Source organism: Microtus pennsylvanicus, chromosome 1 (genome assembly GCF_037038515.1).
Source record: "Microtus pennsylvanicus isolate mMicPen1 chromosome 1, mMicPen1.hap1, whole genome shotgun sequence".
Classification (NCBI taxonomy): domain Eukaryota; kingdom Metazoa; phylum Chordata; class Mammalia; order Rodentia; family Cricetidae; genus Microtus; species Microtus pennsylvanicus.
Window position 1 is genome coordinate 139,593,317 of NC_134579.1, and position 25,573 is coordinate 139,618,889.

General features: G+C 51.9%; 1 protein-coding gene across 5 annotated transcripts in view; it reads left to right on the top strand.

The window, feature by feature from the left end:
• Positions 1-1,144: 1,144 nt before the first annotated feature.
• Grik5 (glutamate ionotropic receptor kainate type subunit 5) overlaps positions 1,145-25,573 on the top strand; it is a 64,043-nt gene continuing 39,614 nt past the window's right edge. The window contains exons 1-12 of one of the 5 annotated variants that reach the window (XM_075988947.1): positions 1,669-2,225; positions 5,568-5,696; positions 5,974-6,138; positions 9,003-9,100; positions 9,180-9,345; positions 11,258-11,436; positions 13,286-13,339; positions 13,432-13,593; positions 14,576-14,728; positions 15,103-15,207; positions 15,312-15,419; positions 23,920-24,142. In XM_075988947.1, coding sequence (XP_075845062.1) covers positions 5,618-5,696; positions 5,974-6,138; positions 9,003-9,100; positions 9,180-9,345; positions 11,258-11,436; positions 13,286-13,339; positions 13,432-13,593; positions 14,576-14,728; positions 15,103-15,207; positions 15,312-15,419; positions 23,920-23,967 — 1,317 coding nt within the window. In that variant the 5' untranslated portion in view covers positions 1,669-2,225; positions 5,568-5,617 and the 3' untranslated portion in view covers positions 23,968-24,142. Of the gene's footprint in view, positions 2,226-5,567; positions 5,697-5,973; positions 6,139-9,002; positions 9,101-9,179; positions 9,346-11,257; positions 11,437-13,285; positions 13,340-13,431; positions 13,594-14,575; positions 14,729-15,102; positions 15,208-15,311; positions 15,420-23,919; positions 24,143-25,573 lie in introns of those variants that run through there. The other 4 variants (XM_075988929.1, XR_012912103.1, XM_075988938.1 and 1 more) reach the window with 4 other exon arrangements.

Consider the following 25,573-nt stretch of genomic DNA (forward strand, 5'->3'; position numbering starts at 1 on the left):
TGTAGGTGTCACATGTCTGCTAGGCATGTCCCACATAGTCAGAGCTCACCATGCCAGGCCTGGTATAGTCTGAGTTGCCACGTGCCAACTGTGTGTGCGAGGCATGTGGTCACATGTGCTGGGGGCTGCACGTGAGAGTGTCAGTGTCTCCTCCCCATCACGAGCATGGGGGTGGTGGTGAGTCACGGGCTCAGCCTTCAGCACCAACTGTCATGTTCCTTCCCCCCAAATTTCACCCCCCCACACACACCCAGCCATGCACCAACCACCCCCACTTGAAGATCTATGTTGATTCTCTGTTCCATCCCCCTGCCCTTCTGGGCTCCCTCAGAGAGACAGTAGAACTCCCTGATGGAGAGGGCTTCTCTCAGCTCTGGCTCTGCTCTCCAGTTTCCTGCCATTTTGTCAACCTCTTCCCACTGGCTCACTGCTCAGGTGATGAGAAGATGAAGGGCTCTTCTCCCTTCCCACTCATCTCTGGGTCCCCAGGAGTTCTCAGTGCATAATGGAGAATTCCCATCCTCCCCCCTTTAACATCCTCAGCCTGTTTCCAGAGGCTATCCAGTTACATTTCCACCAGCTAGCCATGCCTGCCTCTGTGGGCCTCTTGTGTCTATGAACCACATGATTGTCTCTGTGGGTCTCCTGTGCCCATGGGACTGTGCCCTGATTCGGTAACCTCTCCTTGCTCTCTGGGCTCTGTATGCTTCCTGGTTGCCCCTTCTGTGTATGGCTCCCTATCCCGAGGAGTCTTTCTGTGTCTGTCCCTCTGTCTTTGGCCTCTCCCCACCTTCAGACACCCCTGTGTCCCTAAACTGCTCGCTTGTCCTCAAGTGGCTTGCTTTTTTATGCCTGGGCTTTTTCCCTGTCCTTGGCCTTGTGAGTTTGTGGGCCTTGGCCCACCTCTCTGTTTCTCTGCATTTTTCTCCTCTCTCCCCACCTCTAGGCCCTTCGCTCAGTTCTTCCCACCAATGCCTCTCATCTTCATGGGCTCCAGTACCCAGGACTGCCTGGGTAGGGCGGTGGCATGGTGTGGTTGGAGGGGGTGGCCCCGGGGGTGGGCCCTTCATCCAATGCAGCTTGCTTTTCTCATCAGCATTCTCCTCGCAGGGCCCCCCAGCCCCGACCAATACGATCTCCCCCTCCCCTACTCCCCTCCCTCCTTGCTCCCTGCCTGCCTCCCTCCCTTCCTCCAGCCCGCCCTCCTCCCTGCCTCCCTCCCTCCATCTCTCCCCTCCACCACCATCACCACCACCACCCCCCGCGCTCCAGGACCCAGCGCGGGCGGGCAGGCGGCGGCCTAGGAGGGGAGAAGGAGCGGTGGCGGCAGTGGTAGTAGCGGCCGGCCGGCAGCAGGGAGGCAAGCCCGGCTGGGGACACGGAGCCGCCGGCGGCTGCTGCTCACAGGGGACCAGAGTCCGCGGCCAGGCCCTCCCACCGAGAGAGGGCCGCCCCCGGACACCCCACCCTCCTCCGCCTTCCCGTTCCACCTGCTTCTCTCCATCCTCTCCTCCCACCTCGTCCCTCCACCTCGTCTGCCCCCTTCTTGGTCTGTCCAAGGCTGCCAGTTACCCTGTCCTCGCCAGCCCGGTCACTGCTCGGCCTCTCCTGGCCCCCAAGCATGCTTTTCCCCTGGGGACTGAGGGCTTGAGGACTCCAGGCCCTAGCTTCATCCAGGGCAGGGCCAAGGCTCTGGGGGGAGGGGGGGAAGGGGGCGGCCCCCTCCCCCCCAACAGGCCCTCCCCTCCCCCACTTCTCCCGATGGCCGGCTTTCTTTTCTCCACCCAGTCCTCACCCCCTGTGCCCCCCCCAGGCCGGCCCGGCTAGGGGAGGGGGCGGGGGCCCTTTCCTGGGCCGGCTTCCCCCTCCCCCGGCTTTGCCTGTGCCCCCTCCCTTCCGTTTTCACCTTCCTCTCCTCCTTTCCTCCCTCCTTCCCCTCCGTTTGCTCCTTCCCCCTCTCCTCTCTCCCCTTCTCTCCTCCATTTTCTCCTTTCCCCTTCCTCCCCTCCTGGCCCGCCCTTTGCTTTTCCACCTGTCCTTCTTCCCCGCTGCTGGGGAGACATCGTTTTGGATTAGTTGGGGGCCACCACCGGCGGCGGGGGAGGGGGCCCAGTGGACTGCCCTCTCCCCCGGCCCCAGCCTCACCAGCACCCAGAATCGGAGCATCTCCTGGTTGTGGTTCTTCGGGCCTCGAGGGAGCCCAGCCCTCCGTCCCACCAGGATCCGTAAGTGTCTGCAGGGCGGGGATTGGGCTGGGTCCTGGGTCCTGGAAGGCCAGACTAGCCCGGCTGGCAGGGCCCCCACAGTCCCTGCTCCCCGTGGATGGCAAGGAACCTACTCCCCCATTGCTTTGTGCCCTCCCTCTCAACGTCTCATTCTCCACGACCTTTTCTCACCCTTACTTCTGGGCACACACCTCACACCTGCCCTCAGTCCCAGCTCCCCGGTCCTGTGGGCTGACAGGCTCCGTGATATCGCTCCTCATAGGGACTCTTGGCTTGTTCGTTCTCCAAGCTTTGGGTCCCAGACCCACACTGGCTCCTGACTTGTGCGTTGATTTCCTCTCTCCCTCTCCTCTTTCTCTGCCTTACCGTAGGCCCTATCCCATTCACCTCTTGTCTCCTGGAAATGCCTTTGCGTTTTCAAGTCTGCATTTCACCTATCTCCCGGGCCTGTCCAACTGCGCCCAACTTCTCTGTTCTCTCCTCTCCTAAGCGAGTCTCTCTGTAGGAGATGCTAGTTCCCATCTAGCCTTCTCCCACTCTGTCTTTCCATTCTTTGCCTGATCCTCTCCACCTCCAGGCTTCACCTCTCACTTTTCAGCTTCCCTCCTCCAGCCCCACTCTGGGTCCCCAGTCTTCCCCTCCGTAGCTGTCCCCATCCACTGCTGTCTCCTCTGTTCCCTGGCTTCTGCCCTGGCTCTTCCACCCACCCCCCAGTTTCTCTCCCCATTTCTGAACCACACTACCTCCCAGGACCCCTTGACTTGAGGGCACTGGGATCCTCAGCACTCCTGGAGAGTTTCTGCATCTGTGCGGGCTGCTCTGCCCTTCCAGGGCATTCAGTTCCCCTCAGTTCCCCTCCCTAGCTTGTGTGGACAGCTCTCACCCTGTGTGCTTCTCCCACATTCCTTTTCATTCTGGCTTCCTTGCTCACACTCTGTGTGTTTGTGTCTGTCTGTGTCAGACTGTCTCTCTTAGCAGTCTCTTATTTCTTTCTTTGCTCCCCATGGTTCTTTTTGTTAGTTTGTTCTGCTTTTAGAGACAGGGTTTCTTATAGCACAGGCTAGCCTTGAACTCACTATGTAGTTGAGGCTGGGTTTGAACTCCTGATCCCCCTGCCTCTGCCTGCTGATTGTTGGTATTACAGGCGTGTGGCACCACACCCTGCTCTCCCCATGGGTCTCATACTTGTTGTTATTCTTCTTTTGGCCCTCTCTCTTCTCCTCTTAGGCTCCTGTCCTTTGCATGTATCTCCCCTTGCTGATGTCTCTCCTCCAACCTGGAGGGCCTGGCTGCCCCCACTCCTCAGCTCTCCTAGTTGACTCTGTTTCCATCTGTACCTGCCTGACCTGAGCTGGGTGTGCGAGTCCTGGGCCTGGCTGACCCCTGCTTCTTCTGTGTTCTTCATCTGCTTCTTTGCTGTGTCTTTGCTTGTTTTTGAGATAGGGTCTAACTCTAACCCAAGATGTCCAGGGATTCCCTATGCAACCTAGAGTAGCCTCAAGCTCACAGTGATCCCACTGCCCACAGAGTGCAGGAATTGCATCTTGGAATGGATGCCTTACTTAGTGTCTGTCTGTCCTTTCTTCCCACTTAGCTATAGTCTCCGCTTTGGGGCTACCGTTCTGTGTGTTCTTTCCAGGACCTCTGTGTTTGTTTGCAACCTATAGTCTGTGCATAGTGCCTGTGTCCTTCTGTTCCCATCAGTGTCTGCCACCTGTGGGTCCCTGCTTTTCTGCCCTGTCTCAGGCTTTTTGTCTGTAGTCCCCAATCCCCACTTGTTCCAGATGTCCCAGGATGAACCCCCCTCCCTCCTGCCCTTCCCCTTGAGAACTCTCCTTCCAGCTCTCCCAGAATTCCTTGCTCCTCTGTCCTGGTCAAGTCCCCACATTAGCTCTAAATTGCAGCCTGCAGCCACCAGTCTGTTGAGCATGCCCCCATCCCTCAGGCTCTCCTTACCAAAGACTGAGGGGTGTGCGGGGAGGACTTTCTCAAGGTCACCCAGGAAGCAGGGACAAGTGTGGGACTGATAAGGCAACCTTTCTCTTTGGCCTGGACTGTTTTGGCTATAGAAGTCAATTCCAAACCTTGCTTGGGACTCTGCCCTTCCCCAGTACTTCCTTCTCGCTTGTCACCAGCTGAAGTCTTTTCATGGGTCCAGGTGGGATGCAGGGGGACACTAGATATACTTTGCAGTGCTCCGGGTCCTACAATAACCCTCTAGCCTTGGAGCATGGTCTGCGACCAGGTCCAAGGATCCATGTGCACATCTGGCAAAACACATCCTACCCGGCGGTTACACTTCCAAAGGTCTGGAGTGCCCAGAGCAAACCCGAACTCCCTGAGACTGGCTCTGTGAAGACATGTACCGTACCTGTCTGCCAGTACAGGGTGCAGGCAATGAGTTCCAGCTTTCCTTCCTCTCTGTGGGACTCTTGCTGGTTGCTTGAGTCAGTGTGTGCCTGTCCCTGTGTTCTCTGTCTTTCTCTTCCAGTTTCTCTCCTATCCCCATGTACTGGTGTCTCCTTATTTGGTCTGCCCTTTCCCCTTCCTCAGTCTCTGTCCTTTATTTCACATCTTCCTGTCCCTTCTCTTTCTCTCTCTCCTCTCTCTCCCAGTCCTGTCTATAACTTCCTTCAACTCCTCTTCTGTTTCTTTCCAATTTTAGCTGTTTCTGTCATCTTTCTGTTCTCTCATATGTATCTGCCTGTTTTTTCCTTCTTTTCTCATTTTCTGAGTCTCTGCATCTTTCATTTTGCAGTTTCTCATCAGATACTTTTTTTTATTTCTGTATTCTCTTTTTAGGTTCTTTGCTTCGTGGAGTTCCTCCCTCTGTTCCTCCTTCCCCCTCACCAACTTTCCTAATTCCAAGATAATATCACTTATCGGACCCTGGGTGCCCAGGCCTCGCCTCCAGGGGATTGTGGGAACCAGGGACATCAGGAAGGTGGCAAGTGAGGCTTGGGATGGGGTTGCCTAGCAACCACTGCATCCTCTCCAGCCAGTTTCTGTTGCCTAGTAACGGCTGCCTGCCCAGAGACAGGGGCGGGACTGGGGTGATGGTGGTACCTCCCAGTTTCCTGTTGGGGTGGGGCTGGTCCCCAGAATCACTCCTACTTCAAATTTCTAGCAATGACTGTCTTATCAGTGACCTCTGACCTTTCCATCTTCCGGAGCTCAGTTCTATGAGCTTGGTATCCCAATGAGCCAGGCCTTTTCAGAACTGGGCATTCCTCCCCAGTGATGTCTGGGAGGAATATGCTTGCCACCTCATCCAGCAGCTTTCCTAAAAGACTCTGCCCCCACATCAGCCATCTCCCTTGGGGCTGGGGGGTCTCTCTGCAGGTGGCAAGTGGGGGCCGCGGCAGCTGCGTCCCCATGAGGAGAAGAGGAAGATGCCGGCTGAGCTGCTGCTGCTGCTGATAGTTGCCTTCGCCAACCCCAGCTGCCAGGTGCTGTCATCACTGCGCATGGGTGAGGCCCCAGTACCCCACCTCCTCAGAAACTCTCCCTCCAGGTCCCTCCAGGGAACTCACGCATAAGTAACACCAAAGTGCTCTGTCTCCTAGCTTATCCTTCCCTGAGACCCAGGAGCCCAGATATCCTGCTGTGCAGCCTCAGATCCAGGAATCCAGACCCTTCATACCTCTATATCCCTTCAATCTAGAGGCCACAAATCCAAGACCCCACAAGATACGCTTTCTCGGGGGCCCTGGGACTCTGGCCCCTCCCAACTCCTGTCTCCTCTCAGCTGCAATCCTGGACGACCAGACTGTGTGTGGCCGTGGTGAGCGTCTGGCCCTGGCCCTGGCCCGGGAACAAATCAACGGGATCATCGAGGTCCCAGCCAAGGCCCGAGTGGAAGTTGACATCTTTGAGCTGCAGCGGGACAGCCAGTACGAGACCACGGACACCAGTGAGCGGGGCCACGGGGGCGTGGGGTGAGGCAGGGCAGGCGGGGCCTTGGCCAGTCACTCCACCCCTGGCCTCCTCAGCTCAACTTTACACTCATTGCTCACACCTGCTATCCTTCCTTCATGCCTGTTTCTGTCTCACGGAAGTGGAAGCTGCTGGGTTGGGAGGTCCAGGCACTAAGGCCTGGGGCTTTCAAGATCCCCGGTGGGTCAGGAAGGGCATTCTGGAACAGGTGGGCAGGAGGTGGAATGTGGCGCTGTTCCAGCACACCTGCAGAGCTGGCTTGCCCTTGGGAAGGCTTGCAGAGGTGTCAGTAGATGCTCATGGTCCTAGTAAGTGGTAGTGCCTGATATTCTAGTCTGCTGTTGGCCGCTAGGATAAAACACTCACCAAAACCACCATGGGGAGAAAAGGGTTCACTTTAGTTTGCAGGTTAGAGAGTCCATCCTGGAGGGAAGCCAGGGCAGAACCTCAAGGCAGGAATCTGCAGGCAGGAACTGAGGCAGAGACCATGGAGGAATGCTGCTTACTGGCTTGCTCCTCTCAGCTTCCTCAGATACCCCCATGACCCCCAGGGATAGCACCACCCACAGTGGGCTGAGCCCTCCCACTTCAATCACTAATGAAGAAAACACCCCATAGACTGGCCTACAGACCAATCTGATAGAAAGAGTTCCTCAAGTGAGATTCCCTCTTCCCAGATGGCTGTCAAGTTCACAAAACTTACCAGAGCACTTGCCTCAGCTACACTGGGACCATCCTAGCTCTTTGCAACCTTCTGTATCAGGACTTGTTTTATGCTGGGCCTGGTCGCTCACCCCTGTAGTCCCAGTCCTTGGAAAGCTGAGGCAGGAGAGTCATAGTGAACTTTAAGCCAATCTTAAATCTTGGCTACAGAGTGAGTTTCAGGCCAGCATGATCTATAGAGGAAGATTCTGCCTGAAAAACTAAACCAAATCCAAACTCTGCTTAGCATCCATAATACATGGGTTTGGGGCTGGAGAGATGACTCAGTGGTCAAGAGCACTGGCTGTTCCGAGTTCAGTTCCGAGGACCCACATGGCAGCTCACAACTGTCGCTAACTCCAGTTCCAGGGGATACGACACAAACACATACATTCAAACAAGATGCCAATGCACATAAAATAAAAATAAATATTAAAAAATAAATTGAACAAATTAAAAAAAAGAATACATGGGTTTTACTCCAAGCACAACAGATAAACAAGGATGTAAACACCCCCCCCCCCAGGCCTTACATGGGCTATGTTAGATCTTGGGTGTTTCATCACTGAGAGGGAGAGTAGAGTAGACTCTTCAGGCCTTTTGTACTGGCGCGTCACGGACACGGTCTGGGAGAAGCAGAGGTGGAGACTGAAGAGACAGATGGTAGAACAGGCATGCATTTAGGGTTGAGCCAAGGAACAAGGTGTAGGGTGAGACCATCTTAGCCAACTAGAGTCAGTGTGTGTTTGAGCAGATCCTGCAAATGAGGCCATGTCAAAGGAAATCGGCACCCAGAGTTAAAGAGCGATTGTTGGCGTGTTTATAGAGTAGCTGGATCCAGCCGTTCCTGACAGAATCCTGGGGGTCATGAGCTCCTAGGTGTAGCCATGTCTGAAATTAGTTTGTAACCCTTTTAGCGGTGTGATCTCATTTATATTCTCATCCTTTCTGTCACTGACTTCTCTCCATTACCCCCACGGCCTCATACATTCCTAGGCAAGTCTTCTAACATGACGTCTAGCCCCAGCCAATACTGTTCTCTTAACCCATCTTGAGTTTCTGCCATGGCTGCCTTAAGGCATCTAAATAGGACATCACATCTCGACCCAAACTTGTTCCTTCTGTGTCTTCCGTGTTGAAGGCCCCACCATTTGCACAGACCACGTGCCTGAAAATGGTCCTTTCTTTCCATTCTCTCTCGAGAGCTATTAGTCTTGACTCTTACTTATCTCCAGATTCTTTTCCCGATCATCTCCCCTCCATCCTCTGTACCCCTGCCCTACTTCAGCGTGGCCAACTTAGGCATGTACCATTTGCCTCATTCCCCACACCGAGCCGGGTTCGAGTGCTAGCTTCACCCACCAGGAGAGTACTGTGGGTAGTAGAGTGACTGAGGAGCTTGCACAGCAGAGGAAGCCAGCTCCTGATTTGCACTTCAGAAGGAGGCCCACAGTTCTGGGCATGGTCAGGCCTGGAGGCCCAAGCAGGAGGAATCTGAGTTCAAGGCCTTAGTTGAGTTGTTTACATAGCTGTTGTGGTCCAGGGCCAGCCTGGACCTAAATTATTTCTTCGGCTAGTGTGGAGGCGTGGGAATAAAGACACAGCTCACATGACTTTATCGGGAGGAAGATTTTAGGGATCCCTCTTACAAAGCTTATCCTACAGCAGTTTTATGGAAGAATGGTCTGCTTTTTATGACTACACCTTCCCATTTTTGCCAGTTAAGATATTAAACTCTTAATTTAAAACAGTAGTTTATTTAATACAGAAAAGCAGGATGGAATCTAGAAGATGTTTTAGCACATAGCAAGATTCAAGACAGTCTGGGCTGTAAAGTGAGACCTTGCCTCAACACATACACACACACATACACACACACACACAAACACACAAGCACGTGTCCCATGGTGTCCACATGCTTTCCTGTGTTACTCTTGGCTTGGTTTGTCTCTCTCTGCCTCCCTCTGTCTGAGCAGGCCAGGGACTGGTCCCCTGGAATCCAGACTGGTGGAGGAGGACCCACAGCTCTGAGCCTCTGGGGTCTTCTCCTGAACCAGGTGGGGTGGTTCTCTTGTGGGTGGGGCGGGAACAAAAGCAGAGGGGCAGAGGGTCCCTGACTCTGGTCTCTTCCCCTCACAGTGTGTCAGATACTGCCCAAGGGGGTCGTGTCTGTCCTAGGACCCTCCTCCAGTCCAGCTTCTGCCTCCACCGTGAGCCATATCTGTGGGGAGAAGGAGGTGAGGTGGGGAGTGGGAGACTGGGGGCTGGGGTGTGGGGCTATGATCCCTGGCAAGCAATACCTCCCTTTCTGTCCAGATTCCCCACATCAAGGTGGGTCCTGAGGAGACGCCCCGCCTTCAGTACCTTCGCTTCGCATCTGTCAGCCTGTACCCCAGTAATGAGGACGTCAGCCTGGCGGTCTCCCGAATCCTCAAGTCTTTTAACTACCCCTCGGCTAGCCTCATCTGCGCCAAGGCTGAGTGTGAGGGAGAACTGGCTGTTCTGTTTACATTCTCTCTAGACACCCCTTTCTAAAGCCCTAATGTCCCACACAGTTTCCTGGTTCCACCAGGCACCTTCTTAGTTCCCATTGTCTCTTTCCCCTTTAGGAACTGGGGCACTGGTTCCATAGAACCCCTCTTGTCCCAGAGTGACCCGTGTGATTCACTGATGGTGAACCCTTTTTGTCCAGCTCTCACCAGGCTTGCAAGGTGGCGGGGGGCAGTGCTGGTGTATAACTTTTAAAAATGTGTTATTAATTTTTAGTTAGTTTACAAAATAATAGGTCTCATTTGACATTTTCATATGTATTCATCATCTCATTTTGCTCGTAATTGCCCCCTGCATGCAACTCTCAGTCTAGAAGGACCTCAGGCCACTGAGCGTTTGGGACACAGAGGGGTACATGGGCTGCCAGGAGATGTGTGGGTCCTTTGGAAAGGGTTCTGACTGTGTGGGAGGCTGAGAGCCCATACCCTAAGAATGCTACCTCTTAACTGAACTTGAAACATTGAACCTTGTGGGACAGAGGTGGAAGGCTCCAGAGTACAACCCCCAGGAGTGTGAAATGGTGAGGTGAGGGGCCAGGGATGCTTTAGAGGTTTCCAAGCAACAGTGCAGGACGAGGGGACGTGGTCAGATCTGTGTAGTGAGAAGTGACACACTGCACAGGGATGTACGAGTGTCAGAGGGAACAGCAGGAGGCATGAGACATGCATTAGGTGAAATGATGGCAGTTGGGTGGAGAGCTAGGCCTTCCTGAGGAGAAAAGTTGGGTGGGGTAAGGAGAGTGCTCAGGTTGTGAGTGACACCAAAAGTCAGCAGGCAAGAAAGAGGAGAGCAGCCTGTTCGAGAGCACACGTTGAGTGTGGTGTTCTCGGAGATGTTCAAGTGTGGTGGTCTGGGGGCAGGTTATGAGTGTGGAGGTTAGGTGAGCATATGAGTTTTGGAATTTCTAGGAGGAATTCTCTTTCTGGAGGTTCCTACTGAGCACCTGCTGAAGTCAGACTCATGTTAGGAGGACAGCCATGAGACAGGTAGACACAAATAGTTGTCCCTGTCATATGAATGGGAGTGGGGGTAGGGGAAGTAGAGGGCATGGGCCTTTTAGAGAAGGCTATGTCTGAGTAAAGATCTGGGGCAGGTGAGGGTCAGCTGTGGAGGATCCTGGAGAAATGGGATCCCAAGTAGAGGAATAGCCCGGCTAAGACTGCAGGACAGAAGGCTGACTCCGTGAGACAAAGAGGAGGCCCGTGTGGCTGGAGCAAGTGGAAACATTAAATGACAGAGAGGAGATGAGACACTTGGCACAGAGCAGAGCCACATCTGCTTCCATCCCCATGGCTGTTGTGTGCGGAGCAGACTCAAGCAAGCGTGGCCAATGCAAGAGGCAAGAGATGGCAGTGGCTTGTGCCAGGGCAGTGACCATGATGTGGTGTGATAGGATCTGATGTATTTTGAAATAGAGACTGGGTGAGTGAGGGCGGAAAAAAAAAAAAAGAAGAACCCAGCCTGCCATCAAGGTTCTGGCCTGAGCAACTGGCACATAGTGAACTCCTGTCACCTGAAGGACGGAGGTGGTCAGAGAAGACAATTAACTATGTCAGACATTCCAGTGTCAGGAAGGGGTGGGAGAGGGTAGGTCAAACATCTGGAAATTTGGGGAGATGTCTCAGGGGATTTTACTTAGGGAATCTCTCAAAGCATCAAGTCCCCAAGCTGAGAGCCCTAAGGGTCCCAGCTGTTCTGGAGACAGCCACTCCATCTTCTTAGCACATTTTCCAGTCTTCTTCAGCTCAGCTGTCCCATGCTGGGAGAGGGGAAGGAACATCTGTGTGCTCCCTGCCTGGGCAGGCAGAGGAAGGGCTCTAACTTGGGGCCCGGCCCTCCTCCAGGCTTGCTACGATTGGAAGAATTGGTACGAGGCTTTCTCATCTCTAAGGAGACACTGTCAGTGAGGATGCTGGATGACAGCCGGGACCCCACGCCGCTACTCAAGGAGATCCGAGATGACAAAGTCTCTACCATCATCATCGATGCTAACGCGTCCATCTCTCACCTCGTCCTCCGTAAGGTGGGCCCCCTCTTGTTTCCACAGAATGGGGGGAGGGCATATACTTCAGTGGTGGGTTGTGGGTTTCATAGGGTCTGTCTGTTTTGTAGCTCCCTGGTCACATGACCCGGGATAGTCCCTTTCCTTTTCTGTGAAGTGCAGACAGCAGTAGGTCCTACCTCTTTGGCTTGGGAGGGTAGTGAGCTTGCAGCAGGGAAAGTCCTTAGAGCCACATTGGCCCAGACTAAATGTCTGAGTCATCCCTCTTTAGGACTCTGTTGTCACTGTGGTTTGTTTCTTTTTAAAAAGATTTATAATTTTTAATTATGTATATGTGTGCGGGGGTGTGTGCACATAAGTGCTGGTGCCAGAGGTGTGGGTTTCCCCTGGAACTGGAGTTCCAGGTGGTTGTGAGCCGTGTGGGTGCTGGGAATGGAACTTAGGTTCTCTGCAGGAGCATTACACACTCCTGGCGGCCGAGCAGTCTCTCCAGCCCGTTTGGGAGGTGAGCTCTCTGGGCGGGCAGTTCAGGTTGACCTTGGATGTGAGAACCTTCGGACTTGTCTTGGAGCTCTGTGTTGAGGGGTTCATGGACATCCTTAACTGGGGCTCTCCCACACTGCGCAAGTCTGATATTTTAACACCATATAGACAAAGAAGCTGGGGTTCTGGAGGCAAGGGCCCGGAGTTCCAGAACTTCTCCCCATGGACCTAGCACGTCCCATCCTTCAGTGAGCCGCACTCATTAATCATTCATTCACTTCCCCTGCGCTTAATTTTTCTTGATAATCAAATTTGTATTATTTTTTTCTCCATTTGTTTTTCATTTATTTTTCTCTTAATTAAAACCGTATGTCACTGCTGATTGTAGCCTGCAGGAAGAAGTGTTAAGCAGACTCCTGGGGATATAAAGGGCTGAGGGAAGAGGTTCTGGGTTGACAGGCCACCTGGGCAAAGAGCTCTCCCGTGGAACGGTGTGCTTTGAGGTCTCTTCTCTCTTCCTTCTTGCCCTTCCCCGATACCCACGGGTCCATGCCCTGCTCCCACTCCCCTAATAATACGTGCTGGAGCCCTGTACTGTTAGAATTCTCATGTGGGGTTATGCTGGGTGTTATCCAACCTGTCCTCCTCAAGGACCCCGAGATTCTAACTGATTGCCTTCCATTGCAGAAATCCTTTTTCTTCCCTCCTTTCCACTCTTCCTCCTCCCCTCCCTTCTCCTCCTGTCCTCTCTCTCCTTTCCCTTCCTTCCCTCCCTCTTTTCTTCTGCTGTTTCTGGGAATTGAATCTGGGGCCTCATAACTGTTAGTCAAGGACTCTGCCACTGAAGTTCAATCCTCAGTCTGCTTTTTACTTTCGTTTGAGCCAAGATCTTTCAGAGCTGCCCAGCGTGGCCTTAAACTCACTCTGTAGCCCAGACAGGCTTTGCATTTACAGTCTCAGTGCCTTAAGCCATCTGAGTAGCTGGGATTACAGACCCGTGCCCCCAGGCCTGGCAGCCGGCTGCTTTTCTGATGGATGGCCAAACAGATTGAGCTCTAAACACTGGCAACGCCAATGGTTTTGGGCGACTTAGGGGTAAGGTTAAGGACTCTGTCCCTGCCTGTCCCCTCTCCCAGGCTGCCATCTGTCTCCATCAGGAAGTTTTGTGTGCCTTCATAGGAAACAGTAGACATCTGAGGCCCCATTCTCTGCTAGGAAAGCTGTTTTCCCCGGCCAGCACGGGGGACGCAACAGGCCCTCACTTGTCTCCTGTTCGCCCTTGCTGTCTGGGTTGTCCCCTCACCAGGCCTGCCTCTAAATCTCTCTTCCCCTCTTGGGGTTCCCCCTTCCCTGTTCTCTGCCTCTTGGCTTCTGCTGTCTTCTTCAGGCTTCGGAGCTAGGAATGACCTCAGCGTTTTACAAGTACATCCTTACCACCATGGTGCGTACCGACCTATGCCCCTCCCAATCCCCGCCTACCCCACCTCCCTGCTGCAATTCTGCCTCAGGCCTCACCCCCCTTCTTGGTCCCAGGACTTCCCTATCCTGCATCTGGACGGTATAGTAGAGGATTCTTCCAACATCCTGGGCTTTTCCATGTTCAACACCTCCCATCCCTTCTACCCGGAGTTTGTGCGCAGTCTCAACATGTCCTGGAGAGAGAACTGTGACGCCAGCACCTACCCCGGGCCTGCGGTGAGCACGTAGATACCCACTGGCACTAAGACACTGTGCACTGACTCTGGGGACAGGACCCTGTGGGACCCAAGACCTCAGTGAAGCGCTGTGATGAGTGTGGCCACCCAAGCCTCCCTCCACCTCTTCGGGCAGGCACGCCTCAGGGCGTTTGTACTCCCCACCTGCGCCCCCATTTCCATGCAAACCCAACAGCTGCCCCCCCCCCACACACAAAGCTTTTGCTCAGGTGTCTCCTTGGCTGGAAGATCTCACTTGTACTTCCTATTTTATTTGTTTGTTTGTTTGTTTGGAGACAGGGTCTCACTAGTAGCTCTCAGCACTGCCTTCCCTTGCCTTTGTTCTAAGGCGTGCCATCCCCATGACCCCCAGAGCTATGCTGCAGCGGAGGATTCTGAACCTCAGGAAGGGGTTGAGATGGCCAGGATCAACACTTACACTCTCCTGTCTCCTCGCTCACTCCATGTTCATCCTTCCCATACTGTGTGTGACCCAGGCACATGCAGATGTTACCAGTGGCTGTTTTGCCTACTTATCTTAACCATGTAGACCTGGCTGTCTCAGGGAGACAACTGGCCATCGAGGTTAACTCCTCTCAAACAAGCCAAGCATGGTGATATGCACCTATAATCCGTGCATTTGGGAGCTAGAGACAGAGGGATCAGGAGTTCAAGACCAGCTTCAGCTAGATATCGAGTTCCAGGCCAGCCTGGGCTACATGAAGTCCTGTCTTATAAAACCAAAACAACAATAACAACAAAACAGCAGACTCTCAGAAATGACCTTCTCCAAACAGACGTGGCCGTGTACAGCACGAGACAGTACACTTTCCCCAGAAAGACACCGTAGTCCATCCCGCATCCCTTACCCCACCTAAGTTTCCCACACCCTCAAGGACAGGCGTCTGAGGGTTGGGGTGACTCCACGGGGGCTTTTGGGGGCTGACACTTTCTTGCCCGGCCTTGCCTTCTCCTTCACTCAGCTGTCTGCCGCCCTGATGTTTGACGCTGTGCATGTGGTGGTAAGCGCTGTCCGAGAGCTGAACCGAAGCCAGGAGATTGGCGTCAAGCCACTGGCCTGTACTTCGGCCAACATTTGGCCCCATGGGACCAGCCTCATGAACTACCTACGCATGGTGAGCCAGAAGCAAGGGGGCATGGAGGAGGTGGGGAGCAGCAGCTGCCTCAGGCAGGGGCAATGACTGTGTCTATCCTGCCTACCCTCTGCCTTTTCCCATCCTGACTCTCCACTACCTGGGCCTCCTCATTCCTGTGTCCTGTCTGTCCATGCCACCGTCCCTGCCGGGGTTATGTGCTCTTTGGGTCTTGCTCCTCTGCTTTTGTTCTCTTGCATATGTATCGTCCTCTTGTCCTCTTTCTGACCCTGCTCCTTCTGTTCCTTTTACCTGTCTCTGCGCCTTTCCCTGTGGCTGCCTCATCCCTGCCTGGCTTTTCCGCCTATTTCTGGGCCCCGCCTCCTCTCCCTCTGCCCCGCCTCCCGCCCTGCTAGGTAGAGTATGATGGGCTGACCGGGCGGGTTGAGTTCAACAGCAAAGGGCAGAGGACCAACTACACACTGCGCATACTGGAGAAGTCCCGCCAGGGCCACCGTGAGGTGAGCAGCCCCAGGGTGACACTAGAACCCTGCTGGGATCTGGCCCATAAAGCTTCCAAGAGTATGAACAGCGTTCGTACTGATGATGTCCCCTCTGTCCCCAGATAGGGGTGTGGTACTCGAACAGGACCCTGGCCATGAACGCCACTACCCTGGACATCAACCTGTCACAGACTCTAGCCAACAAGACACTGGTGGTCACGACTATCCTGGTGAGTGACCCAAATGGGGCCAGGGAGAGCAGGTGGAGAGGCCCTAGTGCTGGATCTTCCCTGAACATCTTGAACGCCTGTCATAACCCCTCAGGATGGGGAGGAGTCCCTTGGGCAGCACAGGGCAGTGTAGTGTAACTGGGGGTGTGTCCTGTGCAGTCCAGACTGTGACCAAGGTGTCACCACTCCAGCCACAGCCAGAGTAATAGAGAACACAGCGGACACAGGCCCTGCAGTGGGAACCAGGTTCTCTGATAGGTTCTCTTTAATGGCCGTTGTACCACACTCGCCAGTCTAATGTGTCTACAGACACCAGCTTTTTGAGTGTCCACCTTGAAAATGTGGACGCCTTGGGTCAGAGAGGTGAATTAACAGCAAGCGCGTAGCAGAGCCAGGACTGAAAGCCTTGTCTCTAAGGCTGGAGTCTGAGTCTTTCCTTTGAAACTCTAGTCCTTGACTCTGAGCACCAAGCAAGGAGCCCATCCAGTGTCATGGGGAATCCCAGTCCCTATTTCGACTAAGTCAAGACGTGGGCCTGGTGTGTCAACAGTTGCTCTTTAGGAACTGGGATCTGTCTCAGTTGGTAGAGTGCTTGCCTTGCATGCACAAAGCTTGGGTCTGGTACTTTGAACCACAGGCCTTACACTCAGGAAGTGGAGACAGGAGGATCAGGAGTTCAAGGCCAGCCTGGGGTACATAAAGTCCTGTTTCCAAAAACAAAACAAAACAAAGTGATCTATTGGGAGCCACTGTGCACTAGACCTTTCCTGGGCATCATTCCTGATCTCGGAGTTGCTCCTTGACGAAGCTGGGAAACAAAAGTAAGGAAAGTCACCTGCAAGTCCCTGTCTGGGCAGAGGATCCAACTGAGCCCAGCCCTCTCCATTGTGTTCTGCTGCCTCCTGCCAGCATGTCATGGAGGGGGTTACACACGGGGCCTGGTGGGCAGGAGCAGCTGGGCCTGGGGGCTGGACAAGCCAGGTGGCTTCGCTCTTTGCAGCAGCCAAGTCCATGGCCTCCAGCCTGCTTTGTCCCCACACCCAGCAGCACTGAGCCGGGCAGCTAATCGCTGTGACATGAAGTTCAGAGACAGTTTCCAGAGGGTGTTAGGAGCCCTTATTAGCAGCCTGTTCCCCAGGGAGCTTCTGACCTAAAGTGGACCTCAAATACCCATGGAGAACAGCCAGCGAGCCAGTTGTAGAGGGACAGATGGCTTGCAGACGGAAGCCAGACACCTCCTAATGGCCCCTCTAAGGGGCCTTGAGGCCTGGTTGTTGGCACCTATGTGTGCATTCTGCTCCATCCCTGATACGTCCTGGAATTGCAAGCGGTGAGGCCTTGGTGGGGAGCAGAGTTAGAGGTCAGGGAGAGGATTTCAGAAGAGTCCCCAAGGCCCAAGAACCAATATTATTCTTGATTCCTGGACCCCATTCTTTTTCTTAATTCCTTAAATATTTGCTGTAGCTGCTGTGTTACTGTCCAGGCCCAAATTCTAGAGACACAGAAACGAGTGAACAGGTGCTCTTAAGGGGCACTGAGGGGGCGGTGGCACCAACACCAGGGCACTCATTCCACACCAGGTCATGAGGGGCTCCCTGAGATAAAGACAGACACAGGCTGGAGGAAGGGCTCACAGGCGAAGCACAGGAGTGCGGAGACCATAGGGCAGCAGGCCATTTGGGTGTTTGTCAGGTTAGACAAACACTCTCATTGTGTGCAGCTGGACACTCCCATTGGGTCATCAACACTTTCTCATTTATTACTTCACTATACTTTATTTTTGGGACAGTGTGTCCCTATGTAGCCCTGGCTGCCCTGGAACTCTATGAAAACCAGGCTGACCTCGAATTTACAGAGAATCACCTGCCTCTGCCTCCCAAGCACTGCCACGCCCTGCCGAATGCCTGGAGCAGAATCCCTAGCGAATGTGGCTGTCAGCAGTCCTATGGCTGAGCACACTGCTGAGCCCTCAATTTTCAGAGCCCTGAGCTCAGGGCCTTCACGGAAACCATTTTCAGATGAAAATGGAGGGTTCGGGGACATGCTGAAGATGGCCTAGCCAGTGGTGTCAGAGCTGATCTGAGGTGACAGAATCTGTGTGCTTGTCCCTAACACCACATCTTGTCACTTTCCACGTCTTCCTGTCCTCAGAGTTGTGTTGTGGATGTGACACTGCCCTCGACACCCCATATGACCTAAGCAGCACTCTCTTCTATGCTTCTGGTTCTTTTACAGAGGGAAGAAGGGCTGGAGAGATGGCTCAGGGGTTAAGAGCACTGACTGCTCTACCTAGGATCCCAGTTCAGTTCCCAGCATCCACCTGGTCGTTAACAACTGTCTGTAACTGCAGTTCCCGGGCCTCTGATGCCCTCTTCTGGCCTCCAAAGGCATCGCTATGTGTAGTACACAGGCATGCAGGCAGCCAAGACACCCAAACACATAAAATAATAACATTAACTTTAAAGGTAAAGGGATAAACTAGTATGGTGGTGCACATGCATAATCCCAGCACTCTGAAGGCAGATCTCTGGGTTCCAGGACAGCCGGGACTACATAGAGAGAGCCTGTCTCAATAAAAACAAAACAACAAAAAGTAAGAGCATAAAGTGCTCCTAACAGTGATCAGGGATTGGGTTAGGTCGGGATCCCATAAACCACACCCCCGGAATCTATGCACGTGGATTTGGGTCCTGGCTCAGTAAAAAACAAACAGCTTTTCAGGAATGGTCTAGAACCTTCCCTACTTTATTTTAGTTTAGTTTAATTTTTTTTTTAACTTTCAGGAGGTCATCTGTCCCTAACCTGTCTCCTGCTGGGGATCAAACTCAAGGATCCCTCACTGGGGGATTCTAGGCAGGGGCTCTACCACTGAGCCACACCCCAGGCCCTCACTGGGGGATTCTAGGGCAGAAGCTCTACCTCTGAAGCATGCCCCCAACTTCAAGAGAGTTTTACAAAAGTGTGAAAGTGTAACTTGCACATACATACTCTTGTGACTTGCACAAATTATAAATCTTGTATCTCTGAATTTTCACAAAGTAAACACACTTGTCTAACCGGCTCCCTGTCCTGACACTGTCTCTCCTCCAGTCACTAACCTCCCTCCTTTGTACATAGAAACGATGTTATACTGTGTGGTGTCACACCTGATGCCTTTTCCCTGGTGTCTTTATAAGATCCACGTGGTTTTGTGGCATTCAGTCTCATGACAGTTTACGTACCCGTCAAATGTAGGTGGGCACTGGTTCTTGTTATTATGAGTCATTGCACCGAGAAGATCGTTTCGTGTAACTTTCCTGACCTTGTTTTGACGCTTCCATGGGTGTGTTCTGTGGAGTGGGGATGCTGTGTCATGCGTGTCTTGAGTTTTAGCAGAGGCCGCAAGCCTTTGCCAAAATGGCTGCACCGCTCGCCTTCTCCCCGCAGTGTGTGACTGAGCGTCCATCATTCTCCGTTTTCCCTAGTGACAGTACATAAAGGTGCCACCACAGATGACAACAGCGTGGTGCCTTTGTTTGCGTTTGACCATCTTTGTGTGTCGATTGGCTGTCTGAAAAATCCTCTTCAGGGCTGTGTTTTGAGATATTGGAGCTTAAGAAGTGGGTGCACAACTGTGATCCTAGAATTGAGAGGTGAAAGCAGGATGATTTGAATTCCAGGCCAGTCTGGGCCTCATAGTGAGACCCCATCTCCAAAAAAACCAAGGGCTGGGGATGTGGCTTAGTGGTAAAGCACCTGTCGTGTGTCTGTAATGTCTGTATGACCTTTACGTTAATTTTGGAATTCCACTTTCTGGAGACGTGTCCTTTGCCTGAAACCATGCATCATGGACATCTCCCCTCCCTCTGTGAGTCACCTTGCCTATTTTCTAAAAAGTTTTCTTCTTTTTTTTAAAAATTTTATGTGCATGGGTGTTGTGCCCGCCCACATGTATGTCTGTGTGAGGGTGTCAGATCCCCTGGAACTGGAGTTACAGTTATGAGCTGCCATGTGGCTGCTGAGAATTGAACCCGGGTCCTTTGGAAAAGCAGCCCATGCTCTTAACCCCTGAGCCATCTCTCCAGATCCTAAAATGATTTATTTATTATGCTTAAATTTATTTTATTTTTATGATCTTACGTGTGCCTTAGTTAGGTTTCTGCTGCTGTGGTAAAACACCTTGATCAAGAGCAACTTGGTGAAGAAAGGGTTTAATCTTACAGCTTGTCCGTCTTGCAGGGAAGTGAGACAGGAACGTGGATGCAGGGTCTGACGGAGGTCATGGAGGACTGATGTTCAGTGGCATGCACTCTATGGTGTATTTAGTGTGTTTTCTTACAATGCCTGGGACCTCCAGCCCAGGGATGGCACCACCCACAGTGAGCTGAGTCCTCCTACATCCACTGCTAATTAAGAAAATGCCCTCCAGGCTTGCCTACAGCCCAATTTTATGGAGACATTTTCTCCATTGAGACTCCCTCCTGTCAGATGACTCCGGCTGGTGTCAAGTTGACATAAGAACTAGCCAGTACAGTGCATATGGATATTTTGCCCTCGTGTATGTCTGGTTCCTAAAGAGGCTAGAGTAGAGTGTTAGAGCCTCTGAGACCAGAGTTACAGGTGGTTGTGAGTTACCGCACGGGGCTGAAAATCAGACTCTTGCCTGTGAAAGAGCAGCGCAGAGCGAGCAATTGCTCCAGTCCAACCTTTTTATTCTTAGTTGAACACTTTGATAAAAAGATCTCAATCTGGGCCAGCAAGTAAAGCACTTGCCACACAAACCTGATGACCCGAGTTCATACCCAGAGCCCACCTAACGGGGGCAGAGAAGGATCAACTCCACGGAGTTGTCCTCTGACTTCCATGCGTGTGCATCATGTGCACACACATTCGACAGTAATTAATAATAAAAAAATAAGGTTTGGAGCCAGGACTGTGTGACCCCAGCTACTCTGAAGAAAGGCAAGAGGATCATAAGTAGCCTGCAGTGGCTACAGAGGAAATTTTAAAGCCAACCCGAGCAACTTAGACCCTGTCTCAGAGTAAAGAGTGAAAGTGAGGTTCTGTAGATAGCTTACCATTAGAGGGTTTGCCTGGTACATAGGAGACATGAAACTATCCACCTTTGTGTCTGTGTGTGTATCTGCTGTGTGTATTTCTGTATGTGTGTCTCTGTCTTTGTGTGTGTGTATGTTTGTATCTGTGTCTCTCTGTGTGTATTTCTGTCTGTCTGTCTCTGTGTTTTTTTGTGTGTGTATCTGTGTCTGTCTGTGTCTGTGTGTATCTCTGTATTTCTGTATGTATCTCTGTGTGCCTGTCTGTCTGTGTCTGTCTTTGTGTGTGTCTGTGTTTGTATCTGTGTCTCTCTGTGTTTTCTGTCTGTGTGTCTGTCTCTGTGTTTTTTGTGTGTGTATATGTTTGTATGTCTGTCTTTCTCTGTGTGTGTGCACTCATGTGTGTACAACTTGCTAGAGTTGGTTCTCTCTTCCACCTTGTGGGTCTCAGGGATGGAACGCAAGTCTTTAGGCTTGGTGGTAAGTGCCTTTTACCCCCGAGCCATCTCACTGGCCCCCTTGAACCAGTTTTAATGTTTCCATGTGCGGAGCTCGGGGATAACTTTTTGAGAACTGGTTCTCTCCTCTCATCTTGTTTCGAGGCAGAATCTCTCCTGTTTTTGTTGCTGTTCTGTGTAGGCTAGCCTGTGAGCTTGTAGTCAGGTGAGCCTCTGATCCACCCACTACTCCAGTCCACCCCTGCCGTAGGGTGGAATCTCAGATTCCAGATTTCAGCCATCACATCCGGCTCTTTGTGTTATTATTGTTTGTTTGTTTTTTTTTTTGAAATGGAATTTCTCTGTGTAACAGCTCTGGCTGTCCTAGAACTTGCTCTGTAGACCAGGCTAGTCTTGAACTCACGGAGAAGCACCTGCATCTCCCTCCTGAGTGCTGGGATTAAAGATACACATGGTCACACACAGCCACATCTGGCTTTTTAAATGGGTCTGGGGATCAAACTCAGGCCATCACAGTTTTGGTGCTCTTGCCCTCTAAGCCATCTTGCCAGCCCCTCTATCTTGTTTTATTTTCATTTCACTGCGGGGGGCAGGGGGCATATATGTAATGTGTCTTTGCTCATAAGGGTTTCACAGTGCTGTTCCAGAGGTCAGAGGAAAACGTGCGAATTGGTTCTCTCCTGCCCGGCTTGCTCTGGCTCGTCCTCTCCCCCATTTCTCTCTCTCCAGTCTGGAGCTTGCTGTTTTGCTAGATTGGTCCCAGAGGGCTCACCCTGTGCCCTGGTCTGTCAGTCTCCACCTCCTCCCTGCCACCTCTGGGTTACCTGGATGTCTGCTGAGGATCTCACATTTGCATGGTTTTGCGGTTTTGCCCGCTGGAGCAACCGCCCACCCGATGGTTGGATGTTCCCCTTTACCATGGCTCCACCCACTTTAACCCTTTGCAGTCTACACACTTTCAGGAATGTCCCTTTAGTTTGTAAGGTCCTCATCAGTCCTGTGGAGTGGTGCACACCTGCAATCCCAGAACTCGGTGGAAGGAGTTGAGGACACAGTGTGAGATCTTACCTTAAACAAAACAAAAAAATTCATGGTACAGAAGATAGCTCAAACCAAGGGGAAAAACAGAATTTTCTTAAAAAGCAATAAGGACATTGTGTGTATGTGTGTGTGTGTGTGGGGGGGGGGGGATCACACCTTTAATCTCCGCCTTCAGGAGGCAAAGGCACGTGAATCTCTGTGAATTTGAGGCCAACCCGGTCTATATACAGCGAGTTCCAGCCAACCAGGATTACCTAGTGAGAACCTATCTCAAAAGAAACAAACGAAAACCCCCAAGAGTTAATAAGGACAAAATTAGCCTCCATCCCTCCCTGGCTCCTCATTTTTCTCTCTTTCAGAAATGTCTCTATGTACAAGCACATCCCAGCTCCTTCTTTCACAGAGAATAGCATATCGTACAGATTGTTCTGTAGCTGGTGGGTTTTCCCTCTTAATATATCTTATAGACCTTGCTATTTTTGTAGTTGCCTAGGATCCTTTTATGACACTGATGATCTCTCTAACATGTTCCAGATTAGATCTCTGTTCCCACCCTAAGGCCTGCTGCAATGATTGTTCTTGGACTCGTACTTCTGTGCATAGATGTTCATCCATTCGCGACACAGCTTCTTAGAGCTGGCTCCAAAGCATCCTTAGATTGTCCCCAGCTTTGGGGCTCTCAAATGGTGTCTTGAAAGAAGTCTGATAATCTTGACTAAGAGCCTCCTTTAAGAACCACTGGGAGGGCCAGGCAGTGGTGGCGCAGGCCTTTAATCCCAACCTTCGGGAGACAGAGGCAGGCAGATCTCTGTGAGTTCGGGGCCAGCCTGGTCTACAAGAGCTAGTTTCAGGACAGGCTCCAAAGCTACAGAGAAACCCTGTCTTGACAAACAAACAGACAACCAAAGAACCACTGGGAGGATCAAAGGTTCGTTCAAGGCCAGCCTGGGCAACTTAGACTCTGTCTCAAACAAACAAAGAGCACTGGGAGCATTGCTCAGTGGGAACCCGGGTTCAACCCTTAATATAGAAAAAAAGGGTGAGGGGAGGTGGGTGGGAAGAAAGGGAGCTTTGACCCTTTAGTTGAGTGTCAGGACTGTAAGTAAAAGTCCTGTTAGCCTGAGCCCTATGCTAGGCTTCCTTCTCCATCATCTCTGTAGCCTCAGGCTGCTGCAGACAGACCCTGAGCCCAGGTCCTTCAGTCTTTGACTTGGAGATTGCCTTTAGGAACGTGACTTTGGTGTGTGCAGCCTGGATCGGTCTCGGCCCTATACTCTCTCCTTCCCTTTGCTGTTCTTGGCCTAGTGGCCTTGACCTACATGCCTTACCCCTAACCTGCGCCCTCCTCTGTGTTCTGACATGGAGTCGCAGCACAGGCTTTTGTCTCTTGTTATCCAGCTCCTCCGTTCTGTCTGGCTTCTCCCACGCCCACTGCCCCACTCTATCCACTTGAGCTCAGTCTGGCCTAGGACTTAAAGAGCAGATCTTTGGGCCTTTGGAGTCACACTGACTTACGACTTTGCTCCTCTGGCCTTCCGTGTCCTCAGCTGTAAGACAGAGGTAATAATACCGCTGCCCTCCCACGCTGACAGAGCTGTCACATAGCAAGCCCACAAGAAATGCTAGCAGCCGCCGCTATTATTAGTGTTATCTCACATTCCCATCCCCACTTCCACAATTTTGGATTTGGAGAAGCTGCTTGGGCGGGAGAAAAGCTCCAGCTCCCTCTGTCCTGTGTGTCCCTCAGTTTTGGTTGGTCAGAGAATGTAACCTGGTCTTGTGAGAAGAATGGCTGTCTATGGTCTTTCGAAAACTCCCCCCAAACTCAGAGACTAAGACTGTTAGAGATTCTGTGTGTTGCTTGGTGGCTCTCCTCTTGTTTCCTGGGGACTCACTGGCTACATACATCCGGTAGCTAAGAAGTATAGAAAGCCCAGAATGTCCATGGGTGCTCCTTTTGGCTTCCAGGCCCTAGTTCACCTGTCCTCCTCCGGACTAGTCTCAGATCTGCTCTGAAGGCCGAGGCTCCAGAATTTGGCTGACTTGATTTCTACCTCATCCTATCAAGACAAGTCACAAAGCCAGCTACCACAAGCAGTGGGGGAGTGACCTACGCCTGCTGTTGGAAGAGGCAGCAGGGTAGAATAGCCGATTCTGCCACCTGCCCTCTCTGAATTCCAGTACACGTGCACAAAAAAGAAGCAGAGGCTTTCATTCCAGTTATTTGGGAGACTGAGGTAGAAGAATCACGGCTCCTCTGCTCTTAAGTATGACTTCAAGATCTGCCTGGGCAAGTTAACAAGGCCCTGTTTTAAGTTGGAAACTTAAAAAGAGGGTTGACTATAGCTCATCAGTAGAGCCCCTGCCTAGAATCCCCCAGTGAGGGGCTGGGGTGTGGCTCAGTGGTAGAGCCCCTGCCTAGAATCCCCCAGTGAGGAGTTGAGGTGTGACTCAGTGGTAGAGTGCCTGCTTAGCATGCCAAGGCCCTAGATTCAATCCCCAGCTTTGCAAAAAAAAAAAAAATTCTAACAATACTCACTTTGTTATAGACTTCTGTGAAGATTTAAAGCCAAATAATCTGGGACCAGTGAGAGGGATCAGCAGCCAAAGGCGCTTGCTGAAAAGCCCAAGAACCCAAGTTTGATCCCTGGAACCCATATGAAGGTGGAAGGAGAAAACAGACTCCACAGAGTTGTCCTCTGACCTATACATGTGTGCTATGCGTGCATGCCTTTCTCCATTGTGTACACACACACATCCTTTAACTCATGGAGATCTGCTTGCCTCTGCCTCCTCCCCAGTGACGGGATTAGAGGTGTGTGCCACTACTGCCTGGCTAATGATAAATAATTTTTTCAAGTCAAGTAATCTAAAGATTACACACAGGACAGGGAAGGAGGGAGGGATCTATCTCATAGTAAACATCGTGGATATTATTACCAAAGAGTTCTCTCCTGGGTATATTCTGAGTCCTAAATTTTTTTGTGTAAAGGGACACTGTCCTGCCCCTCATTTAGACTATCACTGCCTAGGTAAGTTACATTTTTATTGCAATGGCCTCCAGATGCTCTTGCTCTGCTGGTACCTTGGATGGCTCTCTGCCTCCTTGTTTCTTTGTAATGCTGAGATTAGTAAAGTCTACTTGTGACCCTCAAAAGTAACCTTCAGTGTAACCGCTTACGCTGACACATACGCCTATAACCCTAGAATTCAGAAAACTGAGACAGGAGAATTGTGAGTTTGAGGGCATCGTCTTCAATCCCAGTTCAGGTGACAGGCAGGAGGATCTCTGTGGGTTTGGGGGCTAGCCTGGTCTACATACCGAGACCTCATCTCTAAAACAAAGCCAAGAGCACTGGCTATTCTTGCAGAAACCTGAGTTTGGTTGTCAGCACCCACGTGGTATCTTACAATCGTCAGTTCTAGGGGATCCAATGCCCTCTTCTGACTTTTTTGGGCTCCAGGCAAGTACATGGCACACAGATGTACAGGCAGGCAAAACACCCATATGCATAAAATTTTAAAATCTCAAAACAACACCTACAAAAGACCATCCACACAGCAAAAAGCCAGAGATTGCAAACTGACAGGTGTGTTCATGTGGCCTAAAAAAAAGGTATTA